This window comes from Cavia porcellus, unplaced genomic scaffold, assembly GCF_034190915.1.
Source record: "Cavia porcellus strain 051 isolate PalLab524CR breed Dunkin Hartley unplaced genomic scaffold, mCavPor4.1 scaffold_2, whole genome shotgun sequence".
Taxonomy (NCBI): Eukaryota; Metazoa; Chordata; class Mammalia; order Rodentia; family Caviidae; genus Cavia; species Cavia porcellus.
The window spans coordinates 69955320-69977348 of NW_026947485.1; the positions used below are offsets into that span (position 1 = coordinate 69955320).

The window sequence follows — 22029 nt, forward strand, 5'->3', positions numbered from 1 at the left end:
ATACCAGGCAGTTGCCACAAAAGTCATATGAGAATGTTTGCATAAGAGCCCTTAGTACTGTGTAAGGCCCAGCTTAGCATGTGGAAGCTGGACAATTAAGTGTTGGCCTAAGACGAGCTTGTCAGTTTTTTGATTCAAAAGACAGTGAGTGTTAGAATGTGAAGGCAAAGGGTTGAGTCAGTGCTTAGTGACTGGATCCAAATAGTTACACAGGCATCATTTTTGTGAACTCAAGGATCCAATTTCTGTAGAAGCCAAGAGCATCAAGAAATTTGTGGAGTTCTTCTTATAACTAGTTTCTGCCAGATATTGTAGCAGAATTTATGTGTCTTCCAGCAGGCAGCTTGGGTGTCATTTATCAGAAGTATAGTGATATTTGGTGATGGGAAACTAACAAAGTCAGTTATGAGGGTTTCTCTAAAGAAAATAAACGTATTTTTTTAAACTCTGAGAGGTTGAGTCCAGATCAGTTAATCTTTGAGTTCAAAACTGGAGTCTGTCCATTTAAAGGTGAAGAGAGGTGAGCTGACAGGAATTGAAAACAGAAGACATTTTTTAGGTCCAGGCAGAATAGTTATTGCCCTGTGCTCCCTCATGGAAGTTAGGGTACAGGTTGACTATAGTTTTGTTCTGACTTTTATGAACCTTGTGATTTTCTATTGGATCAATATACCTAAGCAACTAAATGTGTAATCTTATCAGTTGATCATAGTGTTGTCCCAGTTTATAACCACCTTGTGATTTTACTCCATAAAGCTTCCCATGAAAGTCAGCTCCTAAGTAAACCTGAGCCCTCTTCTGTCCTTTAGACAGAAGCTTTCTTTCCCCCAAGAAATATTTTCTGCTCTTAAGCTTTTTTGTGGCTTAGAATTCATTCTTCGATTTTGGGGAACACATACTCAATGTTTCATACATCTAGCAAGTTGGCAGTTACAATGTTTCCCTCATTATTTGGGGGTCTTACATCATCCGTATATCAACAGTCTGTACACATTTTAAACATACTGAATTTTGCTGCCTGGGGAGATCATTTCTGTTTTCAAATCTCAAGTTACCTTCTCATAATTGCAGATACCAGAAAAGTGAAAACATTTTTCATAATATTCGTTCCTTTTCTGAGTAATATAGACATATACGTACTAAATAAATTGATACAACTTTTTTCAAGGTACTATGTATTGAACCCAGGTCTTTTGCACACAATTATACTCCGTTTTGGTTGTTGTTTTTTAAAGTCAAGATCCTGCTAAGTCACCACATTGCTCAGGCTGTGCCCAAATTTTGATTGTCCTGGCTCAAGATCTCAGAGTGTTATCGGGATTATAAGCACACACCACCATACATATCCAGCTCAGATACGACCTTATACAGAGTTTAAATGCAGATGTGCCCAGAAAGCGGTAAGTACTCCTACAAAACTGCCTTAAAAATATCCCCTACTTAAGGAGTTAGGGATGGGGAAACCAAGAATCGGTACCGTCCTTATTCACCCTCAGATTGGTGGTATTTACTGTCATTCAAGATCTGGGGCGGGGTCTGTATTTCTGTCCAATCAGAGGCTGAGCAAGGGCGGGCCTTCTCCACCTCCCGGCCTTTGTCTGCGAGCCCCTGGGCTCTGGTCCCTCCCCGGGCTCCGCGTTTCCGCTCCGGAGCAGCTGCGGGCTGTGCTGCGGGGAGGGTTGGTTTGTTCTCTGTGTGATGGGCGGGTGTAGCTCCACAGGGAGAACGCTGCGCACCCTGGAAGCCAGGCATGGTGAGTGTGTGGCCCGGTGCCCTGAGGCCGGGAGGAGGAGGCTCCGCGGCCTGTGGGGACTGCTGTGACGAAACCGGTGCTCCGTGTGGCTCCGAGTCTGCACCTGGGGCGTCCGCGGGGCGCCAGTGCCGGCCCTTTTGGTCCGCGGGGCTGCCGTCTGGGACTTTGGGCGCTCGGTCCCTCCCACCCGGTCCCTGAAGGGTGACTCCGTCCAGGAAGGAGCCCTTTCTGGGCCGCCGGTCCCCGGGTCCGGTCCCCTCTGGCTTCCGGAGGGGCAGAGCCTGCAGCCCGCACTTGTTGCGTTTCTGCGCGATGGCTGTGTGTGGTTACGGTGTTGGAGGCGCTGTTGTCCACAGCTGCCCAGCCTCTTGCCCTTCGGGGATCGGATCACCCCATTTTCCCTCGAGATTTCCAAACGCCCATGTTCTCTACCTCCAGGGCCTTTTGGCCACGTACTCTGCCCCCAAGCTCTATCCCCAACCCAAACCCTGCGTTTTGAATGAGTGAATGTTAGTGCGCCAAAGATTGCTGCTTCTGTTACTCTTATCCAGCATTTTCGTGGCTAATTTCATATCGACTTATATTTGAATCTTCCAGATAAATTTGAGAATTTTTAGTTTGGTATCTTTCATTATCAGTTAAGTACGTTGAAATTTTAATGAAATGATATAGATTAATTTGGGGGAAACGGTGGCATTTACACTGTTTCACCATTTACGTAACGTGTGTATTGAGTTTTTTAAAATGTCCCTTTGTAAATGTTCATCAATTTCTATATATTTCCTGTTTAATACTATATGTGAGATACCAGGTGCATATGATATTATATAACATTCACTGCGCATGTAAGATCGACCTTGTGGCTGGAACTTAGAAAGTGCCTTACACTTCATTGTGTCTTTCATACTGAATGTGTCTCCTCTTGTGCTCACTCTGTGAATTTCACTTATTTGCACCAATACCGCTGTGTCTTCATGTGTTATCAGGGTCCTCCTATGCAGTAATTCCTTACGCTGATAACTGCTGTGGAAATCCCAGGTGAACTGTTCCTCCACGTGGAAATAACAGCTGACTATCCATGTGCGGTTTAGGAGAGTTTCATCCTCCCAAATGTATTTGCCAATACTGTTTTTCAATCTGGTGTGATTTTTTTTTTTTTTTAATTTCTAAAGATGTCGAGCTTTTGGTGATTATTGAACATTTGATTTCCTGTGTAATTGACCATTAAAGTCTCTTGCCTGTTTTTCTTCTAGAGCCATTGAAAATGTTTAATTAGATGTTAGGCAAATAATTTCTCCCACTCTGTCATTTCACTATGCACTCTGTAATGGATTAAATTCATGAGTAAGTTTTTATTTTAGTGTCCCTTTGTGTGTGTGTGTGTGTGTGTGTGTGTATTGGGGATTGAACCCAAGACCATCACACTGAGCTGCACTAATTTTGAAACAGGGTCTTGCCAAGTCACCAAATGACTGGCTGGATTTGAACTGTTGATCTTCCTGCCTCAGGCTCTGTTACGGATTGTGAACTGGTGGTCAACTGGATTACATCAGCATGCATTGAGCGAAGATGCTCCACCTGAGGAGGGTTGCCAGGATAAATAGGTGGAGAAGGAGGTGTTGAGGGGTTGAGGCGTTAAGGAGGTATTGTGGGTTCTCCTACGAGTTGCTGTCTGAGCTGTTGGTTCTCCTGGAGAAGCTTTGGTCTTCATATTGAGCATTGCTTCCTGGCTCCAGTCCTGGCACGCACCCAACTGTGCTTGTTGTTGGAGGAGCTCGGGGCCTTCCTGTCGCTGAGAACAGCTGTGGTGCCTTTCAGGATAGCCCTGCTCTTCGTTGTGTGACTTCTCCGCTCCAGCGTAGAACCCTCATCCCACTAGCACAGCTCCTTCATCTTGCTGGCATAGACTTTTTGGTTTCCACCGCTGACCCTTGGGTTTTCCCGGCACAGATCCGTAAAAGAGACTAGCATGAGTCTTTCTTGTGGGCTATGGGCCTCCAGTTGGACTCCTGTGAGGCACTGTCCTGAGCTCTGGATTTTTATCTGGACTCGTGGGACATTGCTATGGGGTTTAGGCTTTTGACTAAATAATCTGTCTTTGGTGTTGTGGATAGATTTCCTGCATTTTCCTGTGTTAACTTCTGGTGACCATTGTAAAAATAATAATATAAACTCCATGTCCTGGTCGTAATTGTTGTCTGTGTACAACCCCTGACTATAACAGTCTCCAAAGAGTTAGTGCTGCCATAATGGCTTAATGTCCAGTGTATGAATATTTTTTATATTGTTTTATGTGACTTTAAAAAAAATTTACTTTCCTAAAGCAACTTTTATAAGTCATAGTTTACTTTTTTGTTGTTTTTGTTTTTTTGTTTTTCTGACACAGGGTCTCACTATGCAGTTCTGGATGGCCTTGAACTTGTTTATATACCTTAGACTGGCCTTGAACTCACAGTGATCGTCTTGCCTCAGCATCTCAAGTGCTGAGATTATAGGTGTGTCCATCATGCCCTACAGAGTTTAGATATTTCTTACCTATGAGGAAAGTATGCGGTAGCATTTTTGTCACATAAATGCCCTATTTTCCTGACAGTTTTCATTCCAAAAGGAGTCTTTTCATCTATAGTGCAATCATATATGTGTGTCTAAAAAGAAAGGTTCTTTTTATGTATTATAGTTTTTAGTTTAGCTGGTTTGTGTTATCTCTCTACCATATCAACGCTGATGTATAATATATGATGATGTGCTGTATATTGATATTTTGGTCAGTGACGGATATTTTAACCCAACAGTGGCTATAATATATGGCATGAATGTGTACTAAGCTATGTTTGTGTAAATACACTGTTATGTTTGTACAATAAAGGAATCATTCAGCATTGCCTTTCCCAAAATGTATCCCCATGATTACATGACTATATATGGACTATATTTTTGCAATTACATAACAATATGTAATTTTTTATTGTTAAGTTTCCCAGAACTCTTTGAATTTTATGAGTCTTTTAAAAACGAACCAACTTTCAACATTGATGCTAGTCTGTATAATATATTCACTTTTAGTAAAGTTATATCTTGCTCCCTTATTAAGAAATCTCATAAGATTTGACTTCTCTAAGTTGTTGAGCCATGATTAGTTAATGGATTTTTAAAAATTTTACCTATTTAAGACTGTTTGTTTTCATTTAATCTTACATTTACATGCATAATACTGTTTTACAAATTTATTGAAGTATAATTGAAACAAATTGCATATTTAACATGTAATATATTTAACATATATCACACATCTATGAAGCTGGTATCAGACAACATAATTAGCCTATTAACCACTGTGTGCTCTAGTGCTCTCTTATGAACATTCTTTCTGCCCATCATCACCTTTCGTTTAATAGAAGAACTGCTTATTATTAAGACAAAATTGATAACATCAAAATTGTATACAGCAATGAATTATTACAAAAGAAATACATAATATAATTATTACTTAGATCAAGAACTGGAACAGTACTACTGCTCCAGAAAACCTCAGCATGCCCTCTTTTATTAGTGTCTTGTCCTTTTTTGTAATGGCAGCTATAGATTTTTGTTCCAACTAGCACCATTATAGCATTCTTATAAATTCTGTAGCTGCATTGCTGTCCTTATGGGAGTAAAATTAATGATTCATAGGAGACACATGTGAAGTTACTTCCAAAACATAGTCTCAAATGACTCTACCAACTGACAGTGCCAGCAGCATTGCTTACCAATTCTAGATCTAAAAGGATTTAGATTGTGTGTGTGTGTGTGTGTATATATATATATATATATATATATATATATATGGTTTTTTTTCCTGCTATTATGTCTTTCTGGTGATCATGCAGTAATATGTGCTTATTTCAATATTAGCATCTCTATATGAGTATTGATTTGAACACATTATTTTACTTTGTTTTCTTGTGGTACTGGGCATGCACCCCATTGTCCCATACTTGATAGCTATTATTTTCTACAGACCTTCACCCCAGGCATGTTCATATATTTATTTGTCATTTGGATGTCCCTTTCTGACATGCTAGTTGAATCTTCATAGCTTTTATTGGTAACTTTTTTTGGTATAATACAACTGTATTACAAGCTGTTTACTACAAAGGTACACTCTACATGTCTTTTCAAACACCATCTCAAGCATTGTGCACTTTGTTTCTTACTTTGTGAACAAAAATTCCTAAGTCTGCTAATACTACGTTTTTCTTTAAATGTTTGACTTTGAAATGTAAAAGCACGTTTCTAATAAGGTCATAACTTTTACAGTGATTATTTAACAAATCCTGAGGGGGATAAAACTGCTGATTTCCTTGAGAAGATAATGTCTCCTATATGGGTGTGTTGCCTACTTAAACCATGATGTTAAACATTGCATCCAGTCCTCACGTTTCTTAGGCCTCTTACAGTCAGGCAGGGCCAGAGAACTTGCCATGATAAATGAGTCACTTCAGTGAGTGCAAACTGGCTAATGATTCAGATGCAGCACCAGTGAAGTGATACCCCAGGATGAGAAGGAGACTAAAAATGGTAACCTTTCTGCAAAATGAGCTTTTATGTTTTGTTTGCCTTTGTGCTTGTCACAAGAAATTTTGATAAATATGTAATAATTTCTCAATTTTAGTTGTAGGCCTTTTTGCCTTTGAACTACCTTGAGTTGATTTTTATACAGCACGAGAGACTGGATTTTATTTCATTATCTTCTTTGAATTCACTGGTCATTTTAACAGTCATATTTTTTCTGTTAACTTTTTGGCATTTCTTCCACTTACGCATCTTTGGATTCAGTTGTTGGGGAGTTACAGACTTTGGGTCATGTCTAAAAGCAAAGCAGATATTAAGATGTTTAAAAGTTTTATGGGTCTCCATAATTCCATTAAGCCATAAAAAGAAAGGAACAAAATTACTATAGAATAGTCTAAAAAGTTATGCAGTAAGCATGTAGAACTTAGTACTAAAACATATATAAAAAGTGGCTGGAAAAGAGAATATGGGGGTAGGGAAAAAAATGAGAGAGATAAAAATAAGGTGAAAAAAGTCCAGTTAGTATACTAAGACATATGTAATTACTAAGCATATGGAAAAATTATTGGGGTAAAATACAACAAAACAACAGGGAACACACTCAAAGCAGAAGGTGTAAAAACAAGACTAAGAGGTATTGCTTGCTAATGTACTGAAGACAGTTCTTTTCTGGGCTTTACTATTAAAATCTGCCTCATGTTAGGAAGGAAGTGAAACACTTCTGTCCAGAATGTTCTTTCTCGGCTTATGTAAAAATGGCTAAGCTGTTGTGTGCAGCCTGCAGGCTGCTTGCACTTCTTCCCTACAGGTGAATGCTAAGGTCAGGTTGACAGCATTGGGGGTAGATTCACCTTCAGTGTCTCAGGCTGTATTTTATCTACATGGGGATGCAGCTGGATTTGGGCCAAGTGTCAAAGCTCTCACTTGCCCATCTGAGAGGTTTAGTCCAGGTTTGTGACCTCAGCTCCTCTCTCAGTGCAGTCATTGTCATAGGTGTCCGTGGTCCCAGTGGAGGTGTCACGTACTGTGAATACCTCTGCGTGGACTAGAGTTTGCTAGGCCCAACAGGTCTGCATTTGGGTAGGAAGGACAGATACCAAGTTTTCTACCAATTTTAGTTTGAACACTTCTGGGCCCAAACCTCCCTAAATCCACATTCAGCCTGTGTCCCTGACACAGTGCAAAGTACAGTTTAAAAAAAATAGTGTGACATAATTGATTGTAATGTTCCTCTGTCCAGCAGCTGCTGCCCAGCTTGGTAGATTCTACTTTCTGCTATCCAGCTGCTGACACCCCAGCTGGCACAGTGTGTTTCCTGTCAGTTACCAGCCCATGCTTTACTTGAGCTAACATATTTTTTATGTTGTTGAAAGTGTTCATTTTGTTTTTGAGCCAAATAATACTGTTTCTAAAATGTTTTCACATTTGAAAAAAAATGAAAATGAAATGTTCTTGCAAAAAGTGGATTGGAAAAAAGGCATTGTTTATTATGCTCTATAAAGGCTATCTAAATACCATGTGAGAGGATGTAGTTCGTAGGAGACAGGCACACATTGAGCTTTAAGTAAAATTGATGTTTTTCCAGGAGTAGATTAGAATTCTTTATCTCTTTTGTTTTCATATTTTCATTGGTGTTGTTTTTGGCCCCTAATATCACAGTGGTGTTAATGTTCTATCTCTGTGCATAGACATTTCATGAAACTTTCTTTCCCTTACACTTAATTTAACTTTATTTACTTGGTTAAAATGCTTGGTTAAAACCACAATTTTCACTATAAAACTGCTGCTCTTTTTATCACTAGATATCCTGATGATATGTCCTGATATTTATGTTTTAGGAACTGTTGACATTCAGAGATGTGGCCATTGATTTCTCTTCAGAAGAATGGGAATACTTGGACCTTGCCGAGCAGAACTTGTATACAGAAGTGATGTTAGAGAATTATAGAAACTTGGTCTTCCTTGGTGAGGTTAATTTCCCTGTAGAGTTTGTTATTCAAAATGATAGTTTAATTTTTTCTTTTCTTAGCATATTGCTTAGGATCTTCTGATTTGCTTCAAGTTCCTGCTTTTGATGAAAAAAAAAATGTTTCTTGGTATAGACAAGTGAATTTGTATTAACATTTAGTTTTTTGTGTGTGTCTTGTTTGAAATATTATATTTCCTTCATTTTACATTTGTAGTAAATTTAGAAATTCAGTAATATAATATATTGTTGCCATAATTTAAATATCAGTTTCTCTCCCATAATATTGATTTTAAAGTATAAGAAAGTACAACTCAGGATCTATAAATTAGAAATATTTCCTTTGTAGAATAGTCATTATCTGAAAGAATATTTAAAGAAACATTTGAAGAAATAATGTTATAACATCTTCTCTTTGCTGGGAGTATTTAAACAAAAAGTCATGTTCTATTTTCCAATTAATAGGTCTAAGTTTCTGTAAACCAGACCTGATCACCTTTCTGGAACAAAGCAAAGAAGCTTGGATTGTAAAAAGTCAAGGGACGGCAGCCATTTTTCCAGGTATCTAAGAATTAACAAATCAGAGGGAACAGGTGACAGTCTTATATAGCTCAAGGAGGAAGTCAGGATTTAATATGTCAATTAAGAAGCTCTATTAAGATCAAAAGTGATTTTTTTATAAGCTGAAGCTAACTTCCTTGTATTCATTATGCTCTTAAATCCTCATAGTCTCTTTCTATCCCGCTGGTGATTTCCCCTTCATTTTTCTCCAGGACAAAGTTTCTTACTTTTACCAGTTAGAGGATGTATTACTATTGATGCTAATCAAATGGAATATATTTATGAAATCAGAAATTTTGTTAACGAAGTTGACCATTGTTTTATTCATTAAAATTCTCCTAAAGGGTACTTCATGAATGACCATGATGGTTATTATGTGAAAATTTTATCCTACTATCAGTGAAATAAAATGCATGGTCATCAGAGTATGATGTGACAAATGTCGTTATGTAGAATAATGTTCAAATAGTGTATTTAACAGTGCTCTGTACTGCACTAACAAAGTATTCCACTTTATATTAATGATTAGATTTGTAAAACTGTTGACCTAAGTTTAGTACCTGGAATAATGATTATTTTCGCTTTTTCAGGTATGACTTCTCATCATATCCCAGGATTTTCATCAGAGCCAGAGGTACATTGTTCCTTCCATAAAGTGGAAAATCAAAGATACAAAAATTGTGACCGTAGAAATTTACAGCTTAGAAAAGAATGGGAAAGTATTGATAAGTGTGAAAGATCAAAATTATTTTGTAATGGACATAAGCAGTGGTGGATAGCTAAAATCAACAGAAGCTTCACTGATGACAGTGATCAAAAATATATATCATCTAAGAAAATATATCAAATTATACCACTTACTTTCAATGATCCATGTGATTCCATAATTAAACATTTAAATCAAATTATGAAACATAGCTTTTCTTACAAAGAAAATTTTAAAAATCTAAACATATGTCTAGTCTGTGATTCACTCAGTTACTTGAAAAAATTGAAATTTGTTGACGCTGGATTAAATTTCCTTTCAAACATTTCTGGAGATAAGAGACTTAACAAAGACAAGCAGACGTCTAGATATGATCATTTAGAGATTTTCTTTATGAAACATACATTATTTTTCCTTCAAAAAATAGGTCTTTCTTCTGCTATAGTAAACCATTTTGACAAATATGGGACATTGTTTACCCCTCCACTAATGCTTAATCAAAATCTAGGTATAGATAATTGGAAAACTCTTGATATATGTAATGAACAAGGACAGGTCTTTAGTGAGGACTTGAACCCACAAAATTACCGGGATATTTATATTGGACAGAAAATTCATCAGTGTAATAAAGTTCGTGAATACTTTGCACATGGCTCAAATCCTGGTAAACATCAATGTATTCATTTTCTGCAGAATATTTATAAATGTGAGACATGTGGGGAAGTCTTTGATCAGTGCTCAAAACTTGCTGTCCATCAAAGTATCCATATTCAACAGCAGACAATTGATACTGTAGAGAAACGTTACAGATGTAAAGGATGTGACCCAGTCTTTACCAAAACTTCAGCTCTTACTCAACACCAGGACATTGAAACTGAAGAGGAAGCCTACAAATGTAAAGAGTTCTGCCAAGATTTTATTCAAAACACAGCTCCTTCTCAAGATGAGACAGTTGATAGAGAGGAGAATCCTTACAAATGTAAAGTGTGTGGCAGAGCCTTTAAATTTTGCTCAACTCTTACTCAACACCAGCTAATTCATACGGGAGAGAAACCTTACAAATGTAAAGAATGTAACAAAGCCTTTAATCAGAGCTCTAATCTTACCAGACATCAGAGAGTCCATACTGCAGAGAAACCCTATGAGTGCAAAGAATGTGGCAAAGCCTTTAAATATCGCTCAACTCTTACTGAACACCAGAGAATTCATGCTGGAGAGAAACCCTACAAATGTAAAGAATGTAGGAAAGCCTTTCATCAAAGTTCAAATCTTACTAGACACCAGAGAATTCATACTGGAGAGAAACCCTACAAATGTAAAGAATGTGGCAAAGCATTTGCTGGAAGTTCAAATCTTACTTTACACAAGAGAAGACACACTGGAGAGAGACCTTACAAATGTAAAGAATGTGGCAAAGCCTTTCATCAAAGCTCAGCCTTTACTCAGCACCAAAGAATTCATACTGGCGTGAGACCCTACAAATGTAAACACTGTGACAGAGCCTTTGATAGAAGTTCAACACTCAATGAACATCAGACAATTCATAATAGAACAAATTCATACAATACAAAGAGTGAGCCTTTGAAGCTCATCTCTTACTCAGAACCCAGTAATATATGTTGGAAAGGAATCCTAGAAATATAAAGAATGTGGCATTGAATTTGATCAAAGCTTAACCCTTGCTGAACACTAAAGAATTTATAGTAGAGAAAAGCCTTAAAAATGTAAGTAATGTGACAAAGTATTTACTCAATATGCAAATCTTAGACATTATCAACATATTCATTTTAGATCAAAGTCTCATCAAGGTAAAGCTTCTAACTAAGCCTGTTCTTCACATCTTAATATGTAAAAATTTACACTTGAAAGAAAACTTACAAAGCAAAGATTGCATCATATCATTTCATCAAAACTTAAAGCTTTTCATCATTCTTATCTATTAAATATCCTCAATTTTGAAAATTAGGTAATGAAAGACTCTGATATTGGTCATTGTATCAGAAAAACTGCTTTTAGTCAATTAAGAGTTTTTTTTTTTTTACAGAAAACATGTTATAAATTTGGATTTATTTCTTAATTTTTTTTGTGACTGAAAAGTATTTTATGATGTGTTAAGTCGCAAGTATGTTATTTTACCATAGACATTAAATTCTTCCATCTTAAGTTTTTAGGAATCAGATGGTAACAATATACTATTGGACAAATAGAAAAATGATATTTTTAAGAATCCTTTTCCTAAGGTCATTGAACTTGAGATAATTTGGATGTCAATTTTTTCAGTCATAAATGTATAAATATATTGTTCAATCATAAATGTATTGTTTTCTCTATTTATAATTACTGTGAAAAATACTTTAAATTTTTATCTTAGAGATAGCAACATCCAACAAAACAAAACAGAACAGAACAAAGCCAGTCAAAATAAAGCAGCAAAATTGGTATAGAACTTCTAAGCAGGATATTCAGAAAACAATTGCTGAGATAGTATTTCTTGTTATCTTTCAATACTAGTCCATTTCACCAGGTATAGCAAAATCAAATAAAAAAAAAACAGAATAAATCCAATCAAATCAGAATATTGAATATAAATTTTCAAACATGGTATATGAAGAAAAATATTGGAGAATCTAATAAATGGCAAGCAGCTGAACTGGTCATCAAAATACTTTCTTTTGTAAATTTATATTTCTATCATATTATAAGTGTTTCATGGAAACTTTAAGATATTGATCAAGATGTGAGATACATATCTGTATTTGTCTATATTAAATCCTCATGGTGAATATATTTGTTATGCATAGAAAACATAGTAATACAGTGATTATCTTAAAAATGATATGCTTAGGTGTGCTTATTCATGTCTACAAAAGGGTAAGAAACATTTGTAGGTTAATTTCCTCAAGTTAATGCAATCTCTATCTGAAACTAGGGAGTATGTTTACCAGAAACAGTAATTATAGCCCCCTCGTACTTTTTAAATCCAGTATAAAACATTACTTAGTCCAATGAAAGGATTTATTAGAAAATAGTATCTCATCTTAGCACAAAGCTAAAGGGTAGCATAAGTTCCTACTCTGTGTGATCCTCTAGACTTAATCTGAAGTAATAAGCGTGCATCCACACACAGATGCTTAACATACACAGCCACTTTATCATAAGTGAAAATTTCATCAAAGATAAAGATGATTAAGCATCAGAAATCTAAATCAACAAAGAATAAACTCACATGATCTTTTGAATCTGGAAAAATACATAATTCTTAGTTTCTATTCATTATTATTTCTTAAAGGATTTTAATTTTTAAAAATCACAAGGAACCTACAACTAGATATAGCACAGCACATGTACCATAAATCTTACACATGGAACACTGAGTGGAGACACACTAAATCAATTTTTTTACACAGATACCAGTCAAAGGTAATCACATTCTTCACAGTTCTGTCACATGAAACCAAAGTTCATGCATGGTGTTGTAAGGTGAGAAAGACAAATGGTATAACCATTGAAGTAGAAGAGTTGAAATCACTGCCCACAAATGATAATATTATGAAGATGTAACATTTTAGAACAATGACCAGAACACCTATCCTGCCAGAGAATATCACTGAAAAAAATTTAGTGTTTCTCAAAGTTTTAATAATCTATAAAACCATGCCAATATAATAAAGGTAAGTGATTCCCTTTTATAACACATACTATAAAAAACAGCTCTCAAAAACTTGTTCTCAAGGTTTTCTATACACTGAATACATAGAAGCCAAAAGGTCATTTGTTTAGATTTAAGAACACTATCAGCTAAAATTCAAGTAGAAAAAAGTGTCTTGATATTAATAGAATCTAGAATGCAGTGATCTAATTATGATATGAATATGATGAACATTTTAGGGAAACAACTGTTTCATTTTAAAAATACATTTAATTAGAAGTTGGAAGTCCTATAAATTTTTGTTAACATTTCCAATGTTGGTTTTAAAAGCAGATAATGGATATTCTACTCAGCTTCTCTCGATTAATGCCAATATTTTGTTTTATAGAAGAAAATATTCCTCACATATCATTGCAAAGAAAGACTTCTATGAAATCCTAGCAATGTTCATACCGTGACAAACAGTTGTATCTATGTCTCTGAAATATAAACAAATTCTTTAAAAATCAATATTTTAATAATGCTACACATTAAAATTTGATAGCCAGATTACAGAGGAAATTCAGGACATATGTGAACAGTACAGTGAGATGCTGCCTCAAAAAACAAAAAGAAAACAATTGGCGGCTGATCTGCAATTGTGGAGAATAAGGTACAGGCTTACAGTACAGTGAGATGCTGTCTCAAAAAACAAAAAGAAAACAATTGGCGGCTGATCTGCAATTGTGGAGAATAAGGTACAGGCTTAGATTTGATGATATAATTGGTTTTCCCACTGCTTCTTTCTTACTATAAATAAATACAGTGTCTATAAATACTAAAAATACTTCAGAGTATATCCTTAGTACTGCTACATTTATCATAATGATTCAACTAGGAATATAACAAAATCTTACACAATCTTTGAAAAAGCAGAGGATTTTTCAAGCCTCAAAAATGAAGTGAAGTATCCTTTTGTTTTTCAGGAAGCATTATAGTTACAGTCATTTAAGTCTGAACATCAGACAAAATGTAGGCTCACTAGACTTACGAGAAATTTCAAGAAACACTTCTGCCTTCTTCCAAATTGAGATTTTCTATGGCTGGCAGTACAGAGAGAAGGAATAATTTATATGGTGATGAGTTGTACATTTTATGGGCTAAGTAAACCTCATTTTTATATAACAAAAAATCATATATGCACTCTTTAGATATATGACAAAAATATTAAATATGATAATGTGAGTTTTGGAAGAAGTTATGGAAAATGACTTTCTGATCTAGGAGTGGAAAAAACTTCAGATATACATTTGTAAAGCAAAGTGTTATGGTGACTGAACAGAAGAAAGAATAAGCTTTAGGAATTCTGTTCATAAGAGAAAATGCTTGATCACACTAATCTGTTGATGAAAAATTGCAGAAAGTATTTTCATTCTCTAGAAATAGCCAAGAAACAGAAAAACATTTAATTAAAAGTATCCTCTGGGGCTGGGGATTTAGCTCAGCAGCATAAGCGCCTGCCTTGCAAGCAGGCAGTCGTGAGTTCGATCCCTGGTACCGATAAAAAGGAAAAAGACAAAGAAAAAAAAATATCCTCTGACAATGTGCAATGTATGTACCATTGTTGCCCCCTGATTGATATGTTTTGAAATTTTTTTATTTTTCATTTTCTCCTTGAAATAAAATGGATTTGGGGGGGGAAAAACTATCCTCATCACAATATGAACACATGTAAGCATAAAATTCATAGCAGGGTTTACACAGGAAAGAAAAATGAAGATATAACAAAAAATATTAAAAAATGGAAATGAGTCTCAATATCTATAAAATTCATCAAGTTGGGAATACTTTGGTGACTATGAGAAATAGGAATTATTGCCTACTGGTGATGTTAATAGGGATACTGTGTATCAGAGTTGAAATGGCTTCACAGATTTGTTTCTAGGTACTAAGAATGTTTACTGTGGCATTTACATCACTGATAGAACTTGAAAAACATGCTTTCTCATAATTGGGGAAAAATAAATAAGGTGTTAGTTTACCGCTCCACGTTTTCTGAAGTGTCAATTCACAGTGGCTGAAATTCTCTTAACTTAGCAGGTGCAGTGGACACATAAGCTCCTCAAAGGTAAGGAACCCTGAGAGGGCAAAAGAAGATCCTAAGAACTACCATCTTTCTACCTCTGCACCCCAAACCTAAGCTGAGGGACTCCCCAAATAACTCCCAGTCTGTTCTGTCTCTGTCTCTCTCTGTCTCTGTGTCTGTCTCTCTTCCCCTTTTAGTTACCTTTCTCATGACACTAGAGTGAAAACCAGAAAAGGGTCCAGTCCTTGCTAGCTAAGACATGCACTGGGAAGTCTAGGGGTCAGACTAACAGGTGGCTTGAACTGAAGCTCTGTGCTTACTAACTGCTCTTCTCGATAGGCCATTCCCAGGGCCTTCTATGTTGTACAAGAATATGAGTTAATTTCATGGACTGCAAGCTCCATCACATGTGCAACATATTGCAAAGGCTGATCTCTTTCCCTAGAAAGATACAAGTCACTGCAAAGGAAAAACAGGCTCAAGGCTTGGATATGACAGTTGCCGACAGATAAGACTTAACTCCATGAAGTGCAAGGAAGAGGCAGTGGGCCAACAAAATAGTGTGAAGTACAAAGTCAAATATTTTCTCCAAGAAAAAAGGAGCTAGAATTGTTCCCAGAGTCAGCATTCAACATTATACATGCTTGATAAGTGTGGCTATACCCTTAGCCTTATGTCTGTTTATTGACAATTTCTTTCCTGTGACCTTGTCTTAGTAAAGTAAGCTGGACAGTTTGGAGTGGTACACTTTTCTGCAATATAAAAAATAAACCAAATCAAACCAAACCAAAATCCAGAGCTATGCTCTTTTATTACAAACAGTACTCATAACATGCCCCTTTGCAACTTGTCAGGAGAACATGACTAACAGAGTGTCCCAACACAGAAAAATACTTTGTAGATTTCATATTCCAGAGCCAAATTTTAGTTCTTTTCACTTGGTGTCCTGTCACAAATGGAACTGTGACTTGTTGTTGCTGGCTAGTATCTTGAGCTGTCTCATACAACCATACAATGTACAACATTAATGTGCAAGTAGAAGAAAATTCAAATACTACAGCAAATTTTCCATTGAATATTAATCACTTATTCTTCAGTACTGAAGATTAAATTTAGGACTTTGTGCATGTTATGCAAGTTACTTCACACTAGATATACAGCACCATTATTATACTTTGTTATCTGGATCTTGCTCCATTGTGAAGGTTGACTTTGATATTGCAGTCTTCCTGCCTCAGAGTCCCAAACTGCTAGGATAACATGCCTCACTGAAGTTTCATGTAACTGAACATTGTAATCATGGTTAATAGTGGTGATAAAAGAACCCCTGTCTTGGCTAGGCATATTGGTACATGCTTATATTCTTGGAACTGCAAGAGGCTAAACAAGATCAGAATTTCACTGCACCCTGGACAATTTAGAGAGACCTGATCTCAAATTTAAAAAACAAAATAATACAAAGTGTGGGATATGTAATTCAGAGAAAAAGCTCCAAGTTTAATTCTCTCTCTGTCCAACAAAAACATCAATATCGTGTGATCTTTTTGTATCCTGGGAAACTTTCTTCCTACTAAACTTAGATGATCATATCCAACAATATTTAAACGTACAAGGCCACATTCCTAATTTACAGGTTTTCCTCAAAAAAGATTAGGTTAACTAATCAGCAGAAACAAGAGACATGTTTATCTTTTATTAACTTCTCCTTCCATAGAGCCTGTGGTCTTTGACCCACTCTCAGATTGTGCCAGGATACAGTTGGTTTTCACACAAAGAAAAATCTGACTTTAGTGGAAGATCTTTTCTGTTGTAGGTGTAGATTTTACCACCCTCATCTATTCACCCACTTTTTCTCCTGTTTGGATCTCACTACATAAAGCAACAAAAACTATCCTTAAGATTCATCTGCTCCCTAGACTTCCCATTTAGGGTTTTACCCCAGTGCAGTATTTCTGGTTTGATCAACATTTCCATTTTTTGAACTATGTCTATAAACAGTCCAAGGGCTACATGACACCCCTTTCCATTTCCACTCCTAATAAATCATGTCTATTTAGATGCTCAAGTTCTGTGAGTTTCACATAGTTCATTCAGCATTAAGTCCTTTCTGGAAGGATTCATTAGCAGGAACATTTTGTCCTGCCTCTGCTAATATATTATCACCACCTCTATTTTTCTCAGCATTTAAACTCTGTGGAAGGTCCTAACTTGCACAGTTTGTTACTAGATGCTCAGTTTTTTCCCACTTCTCTATGTAACTCATGTAACACAGTTTACTGCATGCCTGTTAAGCACTTGAGGGCTGAGTCACTTGAAAAATGTTAAACCTGTCTTTAGATTCTCATGGCATTTACCACCAATTGTCATGAGGATGGCTATATGGGAACATATTAGAAATTTCACATTTAATCATGAAGGAGCATTGACCTCAGCAGTTAAATTGTGAGTTTAAAACCCAGTACCACAAACATTTACAGCATTGATATCCATCAAGTATGCTGGTGGGAGGGGTGAGACCAGGGAAAACCAGCACACCACAGCTCCTTCACAGTGAACTCTTACCTGAAGCTGGGACTCCCAGAGCTCTTCCCACAGAGGTTGAGATGCAGCTGTGAGCTGGAGCTGCCTGGGACTGCACCCAACTCATAGGGTGGTTGTAGGAAGACATTCCCCCAAATAGGGCAGCTGAAGGCAAGGAAGGTGGAATAGAGGGTACACAGGGCTAGAGGTCAGAAGGAACTCAGACCCTGGAGTAAGACTTGGCCAAGCAATGGTCATGACTCATCCAAATGGCTGACAGACAGGATAAGAGGTGCTGTGATTGGTTCCTGGATAATTTCTGAGGAGACTTAACTGACCTTGAGAGATAGCAAGAAATAGATTTTGAGTGGTATAGGTCTCATTTTAAGCTGATCTTAAACATCCAGCAGAAAAGTGTAACCATAAGAAAGAAAGTTGTCTGCAGAGCCATTCAAATACAGCTCCTCCATATTCAACTGGGTCAACTATCAGTACAGAGAAGAGGGAGACGGGAGCCACTGAGCTAGTGGTCATTCACACATGTGGAGCCAAAAGCTTCAGTGCCTGTACAGGAGTGCCCTGAGTACATGAAGCACTTGAGAAATGCCCTGAGGGCATGGAGTGCTGGAGGTGAAAAGGTATTCCAGCCTCAAGAATACGGGAGAACATGGAGTGTATGAAGCAAGCTGATTAAACAAGTGTGGGATGACAAGTGTACAGATAAATGCATTGTGGTGGTTGAGCAGTCTCTTTCTCCTATAGGGACAAGGGCTCCCCCTGACCACAGCTTTCTGTTTCTATCTTTATTTTCTTCATCTTCTCATCATTCTTCCCCTAGAGAACTTAGCTCTTGTGCTCACTGACAAAGTGTAACTCAGTGAGAAAGAAATGTTTCTCATGCTTCTCACTTCCAGAGAGTTAGCACTGCAAGGACATCTCTGCCTAGTATCAAATAATGGTGGATTCTTTCTCTATGTTGTATGATAATAACCTCATTTACTTGCTAAGAGTAAATTCTCCTTAGCAATTAATGACAAAGACGTGTGGCCAGCCATAGGATATTATGTTTGCTGCCTTTTGTACTTCCTTTTGGAAACATATGAATGATTGAAAATTTCAATCACTGCTGATGATTTGGAACTGAGATTCCCATCAGCCAACTCATGTAATAAAGCTATCTTCTAAAGTCTCTGGTGCCATGTCACCATTTGGTCTGGTCTTGAATTCTGCATTAATATCCCATATCAAAGAATACCCACTACACTGCTGGTCCTTAGAGCAGAAACTCAAAAATACATGTGCAGCAATCTCAATGGACACATTGATCAGGGCTATCTATGTAGTACTTTTATAGCAGAAGATGCTCCCCCAACCCTGGTCACTGTAATTCAGTTCATTTGTTGCCCAGGTAATAGTTTGGGTAACAGTTTCTGTTAATTTTGTTTCTTAGAAACAGCTGGTGCATAATATAAGAACAAATCCCCAATTAACAAGCCATTCTGCCTTTATATTCCCTGCTTGCATATGCCATGTAAGCCCTAGACCACAAGATATTAGGGCCAAATATTTTGGGAATGATCCTGGTAAGTATAGAAGGAATGGCCACTACTGTGAGCATCTCATAACTGGAGAGGACAAAGGTTATATGTATTAATTTTGTGATGTGACAATAAATTTTGCATAAAAACATATAATTTTTTTCTTATCCTGAAGTGTGTATGCATTTTTTTAGTGAAATCCATACCCATATCCATGCAAGTAACCTTAGTAGACAAAAAAGTTGTGATCCCTAAGCTTATTATTTGTTAGCTTACCTTAGCTTTTGTTCCTTTTCCCCTTTCCATTTCTTTTCTTCTTTTCATTTAAGTGAAGCTTTATTTCTAACTTTGACAGTCAGCATCAATTTGTGTGTCAGGTTCTTTTTCATTACAGAGTTATCTTAAGAAATGTTTCTCAGGCTGAAAAATGTTACCAAAAAAATAAGACTGTTTAGTCTATGCCCTAAACTTGAAAATTATGAATCTTCAAAACAATGGGACTCCAAGCAAAGGATGACACAAGATTTGTTAGTACCAGAAATTGAAATTGAGTTGGTCATAAGTGCAATGTCATTTTTAATACTGAGTTAGAGTTTAGAGTTTTTTAATACTGAGTTAGAGTTTTTTAAATATTATTTTAATATTTTTTAAAAGTTTTTAAATATTATTTTAATACTGAGTTAGAGTTTTTTAATACTGAGTTAGAGTTTGCTAAACTTTGAATGAAGGAGAAAGAGTGCAGCTCAAATAAGTAACCCAGTGACCCCTGAGTGTTCTGGAGCCAAAAGTGCACACAGTGAGTTTCATCTGACAGTACAGCCTTGGCACATTACTCTGAGCTTGCTAGGACCCTGTCCAGTATCCTGCATCACTGGAGGACCCTCAGGAAGGTCCCTCCTGGCCTAGTTAGTCCCATTCAGTGACCCCCAAGAGTCTCATGTGCCATGCCTTGTGAGCCAAAAGCACACTCTGATCTCCATCCAGCTTTGCAGCCATGGCACGTGGCTCAGAGCCTGGTAGGCCCCCACCCAACATCCCCCATCACCAGAGGACCCCTGGGAAGGTCCTTCCTGGTCTAGTTAGGTCCTGCCCAGTGATCCTAAGTGGCTGGGAGCAACCTGGTAAAACCTGTCTAATGAACTCCACTCAACTGAGGAAACTCCCTGCAGTAGAGATAGATATTCTCAACCTAAGAAACAACTGAGACCTTGCCTTCAGCTTCCCTAAACGAATATAGGAAAATGATGAAACAAAAGAGCAAAATGCAATCTTAAACCTCCAACCCATCCCAAGCAAGCCTAGGAGACATGGACATAGGACAAAGTGTAAGCCATACACTTGAAGCTCCTGAAATGGTAGCAACTGAAATGAAATGACTCTGGGAAACTGTAAAATAAGTCAGATAAGAAATAATCTCCCAGGTAAAAGAAGAAATGATAAATGTAATGAAAGAAATGCTGAACACATCTAAAGAAGACATAGTTAAAAAAATTGAGGAGCAGTGTGAAAAGATGGAAGCCTTGCATGAACAATAGGATACGTGAAACAGATTCAGAGATACCCAGGAAATCAAAAGTTCATTAAAAGTTGGCAAAACTGCCTCAATGAAAGTGAATATAGATTTTCAGACCTCGAAGACAGGATTGCAACTAGTGAACAGGAAAAGAAAGATCTTTTTAAAAATATCAAGGAATTGGGAAAATAAAAATTCAGCAATTGCAAGATGATGTAAAGAAAAGCAACATAAGATTGATAAGCATAAAGAAAAAGATAACACAAATGATATCAAAAGACTATTTACAGAAGTAATAGTACAAATTTTCCCAAACATGAGAATGACAACTGATATACAGATAAGTGAAGAATGTAGAACTCCAAATAGCCATAACCAACATAAAACTACAAGCAGACATATAATAGTTAGCATCCTAGAAATTCAACATAAGAATAAAATATTAAAAGCTCTTAAAGTGAGGCGAAAGATCACCTATAAAGGAAAACCTGTCAGAATCACAGCAGACTTCTCCACACAAACAAGGAAGTCAAGAAGAGAATGGAGTGAAGTATTTCAGATCCTAAAGGAAAATGATTTTCAACCTAGACTGATGTACCCTGCAAAACTGTCCTTCAAAATGGATGGAGAAAAAAGATACTTCCATGACAAAGAACAGCTGAAGAACTTTATGAACACCAAGCCAATCCTGCAAAGAATACTGAAAGACAGTCTAGATATACATAGGAAAAAACCACTAAGCAAGGCAAACAGACAGAGGGGAAAGATAAAGAACCAATAGCAGAAAGATAACATGACAAAAAATCAGTATTTATCAATTATAATCATTAACATAAATGGCCTCCATTCACCAATTAAAAGAAACAGACTGGCAGAATGGATCAAGAAACAATATCCAACCATGTGCTGTCTATAAGAAACCCATCTAACCTAAAAAAGGAGACTCATAGACTAAAGTCAAAGGATGGGAAACAATACTTCATGCAACAGGATCCACCAAAAAAAAGAAAGGGTAGTTATTCTGTTTGCCTACAATGTGAACTTCAAACCAAGAATGATCCAAAGAGATAAAAGAAGGTCACTATAGACTAGTTAGGGGAAAACTTTAAGAGGGAGAGATAACAGCCTTAAATGTCTATGCACCAAATTTGGGAGCACCCAGCAATATAAAACAAATATTAACAGAAATGAAAAATCAAATAAG

General features: G+C 36.7%; 1 protein-coding gene across 6 annotated transcripts in view; it reads left to right on the forward strand.

Annotated features, from left to right (window-relative positions):
* Positions 1-1586: 1586 nt before the first annotated feature.
* The window catches only part of LOC100732131 (zinc finger protein 92-like), a 38423-nt gene continuing 17980 nt past the window's right edge, over positions 1587-22029 (forward strand). For 3 of the 6 annotated variants that reach the window (XM_013158278.3, XM_013158277.3, XM_063243426.1), the window contains exons 1-5: positions 1587-1753; positions 8146-8272; positions 8739-8834; positions 9425-9468; positions 15266-15296. In XM_013158278.3, coding sequence (XP_013013732.1) covers positions 1751-1753; positions 8146-8272; positions 8739-8834; positions 9425-9468; positions 15266-15296 — 301 coding nt within the window. In that variant the 5' untranslated portion in view covers positions 1587-1750. Of the gene's footprint in view, positions 1754-8145; positions 8273-8738; positions 8835-9424; positions 12377-15265; positions 15297-22029 lie in introns of those variants that run through there. The other 3 variants (XM_013158274.3, XM_063243417.1, XM_013158273.3) reach the window with 3 other exon arrangements.